Here is a 7,485-nt window from a genome sequence, read left to right on the forward strand (position 1 = left end):
AGAAGGTCAAGTTTGACAGGCATAAGGCACAGGGATTGTTACAGCCTTTACCCATACCCACCTGCCCCTGGGAAAGTATTGCGATGGATTTCATTTTTGATCTCCCGAGGACACAGAGTGGTCACGATGGTATCTGGACTGTTATTGACAGATTTAGCAAACAAGCTCATTTCATTCCAGTGAAGAAAACAGTCAAGCCGGATCACTTAGCGAGACTGTTTGTGGCCCAGATCTTCAGATTACATGGCATGCCTGAGACGATTGTCTCCGACAGAGACCCCAGATTTACGAGCTTGTTTTGGAAGGCAATTTGGGAGAACATTGGCACACGGTTGCAGTTCTCGTCATCGTTCCACCCGCAGACTGATGGGCAATCTGACATTGCAAATTCAGTGGTTCTAGATTTATTGAAGTCTTATATCTCAGATCAGAAGACTCAATGGGAAAGATACTTACCTTTGGTGGAATTTGCCTACAATATTACACAATACACTCTTGGACGGGGAAGGCGCCATTTGAGATTGTTGAAGGTGCTGCGAAGGTTCCACCCTTCCTGAGCACGAAAGATTAGATATTTGAAGCGGATGAATATTCGCGAGATTTGGATACGGCTTTTGCCAAGGTTCGCGAGACTTTGCAGAAGTCTCAAGAACGAGAGAAAAAGGTAGCGGATCGCCATCGTCGCGATTTGAAACTGAAGGATCATGATTGGGTGCTCTTACGTTTTGAGAAGGCACGCCTACGAAAGAAAAAGGGAAAGGAGAGGCTTTTTCCAAAGCTTAGTATGCGATACTACGGACCTTTCCAGATCACTGAAAAGATAAATGATGTCTCCTTCCGATTGAAACGGCCAGATACTTAGAGGATTCACAATGCATTGCATGTGAGTCTCTTGAAACCTGTTAAGGGTGATGTGCCTGATGATGGGGAGCCTGATGAGCAACCCGAAGTGGAAGAAAACGAGGAGATGTTCCTAAACAGATGGCACATAAGGATACGAAGACTAAAGGTAAAGTCCGAAGGCGGCTCTTGGTTAAGTTCAAGAACTATCCTGCATTTGATGCGAAGTGGATGGAGGAGGAGGACCTAGCAGATACTCCTCAGATTGTGAAACTTTACCTCAATGCCTTTGGTTTAGCATAGTCTACTCCAAATGGAACCCAGAATTCAGCTTGGCCGGAGATCTAGTGCAGTGGGATGCACAAGAGGGGAGTCACTCCACTCCTTTGTCAACAGATGCCTTGATTTTGATACTAAAGTCACAGATGTCTCTTTGAGCTTCAGGGATACTGAGAGCTGACAATATTCTGCTGGATGACTTTATGAAATGGAATTCCTGATTATGATACTGATTTGTTCTTGACTTCTTTTAAGTGTAGGAACTGATAGACGAAATGACTGCAACATTTTGGTCTGATTGATCTCGAATAGACATGGTTGCAACAAGGGTTAGTCAATCGGACATCAATGAGGTCCCGATTGGACCTAGATGTGATTGCTAGCTACATTGCCGATAAATCATGGTCTAAGATCCGAATGAATGTTGAATGTCATGTGATGTCTGGTGATGTCCTATGATGTCGTGTGATGTGACTGTCAATTTGGTACATGTGCTAGATGTGTGTTCCTAGTACGTAGGTACTAAGAGTCAGTGTCTGCTAAGACGGTTTATGGCTTTTGTTGATTTTGCAAGCGTAATCGCGGTCGATTACAATGCTTTCAAGAGGGGGGTATGTCACAAAGTGATGACGTGGCTACGGACAGCAGAAACCCTAATTTCTGCCAAAAACCCTAAAATTCCTGCAAACCCTAAAATCTGCCAAAAACCTTAATTTTCAGCAAACCCTAAATTCTGGAAACCCTAACCCTAATTTTCTGGCTGAAACCCTAAAGCGCTGAGCTGCCACGTGGCCAGGGCATACGGATTTCCGGAAATCGCGGCGGTTTTTGCGGGCTGAAAATCTCAGCTTTTGGCGACGCAAGTTGAGAGAGATAGAGAGAGAGAATATCTGCTTTATTTTATTAAAGCCCGGGGCTTTGCTTTTGGGCATCCCTTCTAACTTTAAATAAGTGGTTTTGGGCGTTCACTTCTCAGAGCATCTAGACGCAGAGTCTGAGAGTGAACCCTGAGCCACTCTCTTATACTTTGAATTGATTAATACAAAAAGAAATACCGAAAGGGGCGCCAGTCTTTGGGGCCAATATCTCTAGGCACGGAACTCCGCCGGGCCAATGCAAATCTATTGTGATTTGTCAATTGTTTGAAGTGGTTATTTGGTGCTGTCGCGATTGATTCTTGACTTGGAGTGTCCAAGTCTGTTATAATCCCCCACAAGTACACACAGTTCCATCGCGACAGATTGCAAAACGGGAGAGTTTTCTCACATGAAATTCGTCCAAATCGAGTCCCATTGCGAGTGAGAGCTCCCGCAACACTTATAGACGTATTTGCACTGCTCAAAACAATCCAAAAAAGAGAATTTCAGCTTGTTGCAGTTCTGCACCTAAACTACAAAATAACATTTGGCAAGCTTCGAGGAAGCCTTGCGGTGGTTATACAAGAGTTTGGGCACCTGTCAGTGACCAAAACAAGAAATTACAGCACGCTGAAATTTACTTACAGCTCACCAGAAAGCTTCTACAATGCAAGGGAGCCAGTCCTAGACTACCGAAATTGGGTCGAAAATCTGCAATTTCAGCCCTTGACAGGTTTGAGCATCTTGGTGGCAGTTTGTTCTAAGTGTTTGGATCTATATACCTTCATAAGTTCAGAATAGTCTGAACTCACGAATTATAAGAGGGAATAAAGCACTCATAAAACTATAAAAGCAAGGGACACACGAAAAGAAAAGAAAAACAAAAACAAACAAACTAACTAACTAAATCACTTTGATTGCTTCGAAACAAAACTAGATAAAACAAAACATTATTAACTTAAAAATGTTTTCAAAAAAGGTATGTGTAAAATAAGTTGACGCAACTTACTTGGCTTAAAACAAGTACTCAACTTTAAGCAAAAAAAGGAAAAGACATCTTAAAAACTTAATCCTAGAAATCAAACTTCACACAACAACCTATAACGGAACACATTCTTAAGTCCTCAGGGAAGCTAAATATGAAATCGAAAAATGAATACTACTACAAACCTACGAAGAGCAAAGAACCAAACTTGACAATATGTGATCTCAACTTCACTCCTTGTCCAAACAGTAAGAATAAGATTATCACCGTTATCATGCATAGCTTGGACAACAGCTATGACATCCCTACTCACGTCGTCAGTGCCCAAGAGTAGGTGCAGGTTCCTGACATTCCTTCTTTTCAAGATTTTATGTACTTGAATTCGAGTTCTGTAGGCGGAGGGATTTATCCCAAGGAGTTTTGTGAACTTAACTGTACCACAAATAGTGATTGTTGTGCCTTTTTAGACCTTAAATTTTTCAGACTCCCTTGGGATTAGAAGTAGATTTCTATGATAAGCGCCTTGAACCAGAATATGCCAATCTAAAAATCATCCGCATGCCTCACATTTCTTCGAACATTTCTCTTTTAGCTAAGTACGGTGTCATTTGCTCTCAACTATTTAGATTTTCTCGTCTTTGTTCTAGTAAATCTACTTTTGTTGTTCAATCTTGCCATCTTATTTCTTTTCATCTAAGTGTTTGGATCGTTTGTTTTCAATTGAATAAAGAAATACCAAAAAGAGTGCGAGTCTTTGGGAGGGCCTAGAGGGTGTCGGTCTTCGTGTGCGCAGTGACAATCTAGTTGCTGGATGCATCTGTGTTCTCTTCTTCCCAATCTTCACTGTGAAATTAACAGGTAATTGAATTAGTACCGCCCTATATTGTGTACTAGCCAGTTTCACGAGATGAGACCAACCCTTTTAGTGGTTCATGCCTAAAGCTACACGTATAGCAAGGGCAATGTCCACTAGTTGACTCTCAATCTATGGAAATAGGGTTGGAGACTTATCAAAGGCACCCCATACTTCATTTTGATCGAGCGGGGACCTCACATGGAGATAGAGACTTTCAACCCCTCTGATAAACTTCATAGTTTTGTTGATAGGCTTGAACCAAACCTAAGGGATGATGTTCATAAATTCCACCCTGCCACCTTGAATGATGCCATCGGCGCCATCGCCTATGTCGAGCGTTGTGGCAATAATTAGCGCCCTAACAAGAACTTTTCATATGGTGACCAATCTTCTAATAGTGCCCCCTCTTCTCAACGCAATCGCAGAGGACAATTTAGCCAAAATCAGCGTCCTTTTTTTGGATCTAAATCTTCTAAACAAAATTCTTTTTGGCTTTGGTTTTTCTTGCCAAGCAAAAGCTTCTCACACATGATCTTATGTCGGACAATCCTCAGGCAATAATCGGAATCGAGAAAGGTCTTGGTGAGATCACCAAAGAAATGATCGTCGTGATTTTTAATGCAATGCTGCATCTGGGCAACAAGCCTCTTCATCGACCCCCTCCGTCTACCAATCCAGCCGTCCAGGACTACACAATCTATTCTGGTCCGCACAGGTGGAATGATTGCCCGAAGCATCCTAACCATCCAACACTCACCAAAGTTCCAATATGTAGTCATGTCCAAATACAGAACAGTATCTACCTCCCATGATGGATAACGGAAAACAAGTTGTTTGTGTTTTCAAAGTGGTTAGTGCTTTGATGTTGAATGCTCGCAATCGCACTTCAGTTCCCATTGATCTCTCCAACCTCTTGTGATGGATAAAGGAAAACAAGATGTTTGTGTTGTTCGTGTTTCCAAAAGTATAGTGCTTTGATGTTGATTGCTCGCAATTGCAGTTCCCATTGATCTCTCCAACCAAGTTCTCAATCTTCTTAGCTTCATTGGCAAGCATCCTGTCACAAATTGATAATGTGGCATTCGGAAGCTCATGGAACACGCACATGAGGGTTTCTCTCTGCCTTCAAGCTCCTTGACTTACCCAACGGACGAGCCACTGTCCAAGTCGACGAGGAAGGAGTCTTCCAAGGAGAAGAAGAAGGGCAAGAAGCAGAAAAAGAAATTCAAAGGACCCAAATTGACAAAAGAGCAGTGTGTTGAGTACTTCAAAGAGGGCAAGTGTTAAGGATGTGGCGAACAAGGGTACATCTTCGCGAGGTGTCCAAATAGAGGACCAAAGGAAACCACTAATGGTAAATCACAAAGTTTCAACAATTCAGAATAATGTGCCAGTGGACACGGAGCCAGAGCAACAACCATTAGGTCCTAGGGCACAAGAAAAAGAAACAGGAGAATAAGCTAGTCCATCGACAATTTGGTCAAGGGCAAGAACTATCCGGCTCTCAATGCAAAGTGGATGGAGAAGGAGGACTTCGCGAATTCTCCTCATGACTAGAGCTATACCTTAAGGATTTTGGCTTTAGCAAGTGTCTATCTCTAAAGTGCACGTCAAATCAATGGGTTGAATCTGGTGTGGTGCGTGTTGCATAAAAGGGAAGCCACTCCACTCCTTTTGTCACAGATTGCCTGAAGAAAGTCACTAATTGGTAATTTCTCCATGAGATTTTAGGGATATTGAGAGGCTGACAGTATTATGCAGAATGACTTTATGAAAAGATGTACATTGAATTGCTAATTTCCTAGATTGAACTTGTCTACATGTACTCTTTCATGTGTGTATTGTTTGAGTATATGTTAAAAATTGAGATGTATGCAACATTTTGTCCATACAAGGGAGCTCATTCCTCATCCATCCCATAAGGAAGATGGACTAACATCTCTCCCCTACAATCCTTAGCAACATGGTGTTGTGAATGGAAGGAAGAAGATAATGAAGGAAATGGCACGCATTCTCTTGCATCATGCCTCTCTACCTCCCTCATTTTGGGGTGATATTCTCAATAGTTCTCTCACAAGTCGAGAGTATCACTCCAAAGGAGGTATTTAGGGAAACCTCTCTCCCTGACACTCCTTAGCAAATGGTGTTGAGGTCAGAAAGAAGAAGATAGAGAAGGAAATGGCACGCAATCACTTGCATCATGTCTCTCTACCACCCTCGTTTTGGGGTGAAGTTGTAAGTACATCAGTTTATCTTTTCAATCACTCTCTCACAAAAGCAATAGATACCATCATTTCAGAGGACATATTTACAGATCATGAATCTACTATCTCATATTTCTTTTTTTTATCATAGTGCTTATGTTCATGTGCCTTGTAAAAAAAAAAAAGGACTTTGGATGTTAAATCCAAAGGGGTAATATTTTGTGGTTACACCCCGTGATGCTCCGTTTGACGAGATTAGATTAGATTTGGTTTTGATTCTACTGGAACCTCTTCAACTTATAATGGTATTGATCCACTTTCGGATATTGAGATCGTTCAGCCTCTCCTCCCCTTGTCACCACTTGTATTCAAAGAGTACCACAATCAAACGGTACCTCGATTAATACGACTATCTTGATCACATAGGCCATTCTGTCCCTATTAAATCCATCTGCAGAATCTTAAACTTCTCAAACATATGACACACATCAATCCGGACACTCACAAAATATGATTGGGGACTCACTCCTACCAATAATTGTCAGTGTGAACCTATCACCTTCATCTGGACAAGAAGGAGCTAATATGAGCATGTGACAAGTAAGCAGATACCAATTGTGAACGTGTTTGGCATCCAAACTTTACAGAGCTTCTTACCTGCTTCTCCCTCTGCAAGTTTCTGCAACTTAGCATCAACCAAGCGCCTAGCATCAACTCCACCAGCATTCAGCTCATAGACGACCTGTTAAAAAATTAGAATAACGTGAAAATCATTGATTGCGTCTAATAGAAAAAAAAACAGAAGCGACCGCTTGTACCTGGCGATGCTCCCAGTCCCATACTACTACATTGTCAGAGGCGTCAGCAGTGGCGAGCCATGGATGTGCCGGATGTAGTTCCAAGTGTACAATCTTCGCGCTTGATGGTCGAAATGCTTTAGATCGCAACATCCTCTCGCCTTCGAAGTAGAGTGGTGCGATCTACTTTCCTGCTACTTCTGCTCAATCGACCATTGTGAAGAAGGCACATGTGTCCTCTTGGTTTGAAAAGGTAAGTTTTTTTAAAGATTATATTTTTAAAAAAATTATAAATGGATCTTTTTACCATTGTAATTTGGTCCTTCATTTAAAGCTCTCTTTATTCTTTCTATTCTTTTTGTCTTTGTTGGCATGTCTTTGTTGGCACTGTCTGCTTGCAAGTAGTGATATAGGTGTGGTGCATATCAAATCTTGTACACATTTTTTAGGCTTTCTTTTAAGCTATTTGTTATGATCTATATCTATACTATAATAAAAGGGGGAGGGATCCGGTGCCTCCGTCCCCTACACGTGGCGAGCCTAGCTTCATCCGGCCTTCCTGGGCAGTGATCGAGAGAGAGAGAGAGAAGAGACTGCGCAAGCGGCCGTCAAGCGGGCACTGTGCGAAAGGGGCTCCTCACTCGCTCACAGCTCGCGCACGCTCAGT

At 42.1% G+C, this 7,485-nt stretch overlaps 1 protein-coding gene across 4 annotated transcripts in view; it reads right to left on the reverse strand.

Annotated features, from left to right (window-relative positions):
- The window catches only part of LOC147458731 (Transducin/WD40 repeat-like superfamily protein), a 68,167-nt gene extending 61,123 nt beyond the window's left edge, over positions 1-7,044 (reverse strand). For 2 of the 4 annotated variants that reach the window (XM_086510172.1, XM_086510170.1), the window contains exons 1-2: positions 6,840-7,043; positions 6,679-6,763 (exon numbers count right to left, since the gene is read on the reverse strand). In XM_086510172.1, the coding sequence (XP_086366298.1) occupies positions 6,679-6,763; positions 6,840-6,971 (217 nt within the window). In that variant the 5' untranslated portion in view covers positions 6,972-7,043. Of the gene's footprint in view, positions 1-6,553; positions 6,587-6,678; positions 6,764-6,839 lie in introns of all 4 variants that reach the window. The other 2 variants (XM_086510171.1, XM_086510169.1) reach the window with 2 other exon arrangements.
- Between the last annotated feature and the right edge of the window lie 441 nt (positions 7,045-7,485).

This window comes from Adiantum capillus-veneris, chromosome 4 (assembly GCF_014529385.1).
Source record: "Adiantum capillus-veneris isolate H3 chromosome 4, ASM1452938v2, whole genome shotgun sequence".
NCBI classification, from domain to species: Eukaryota; Viridiplantae; Streptophyta; class Polypodiopsida; order Polypodiales; family Pteridaceae; genus Adiantum; species Adiantum capillus-veneris.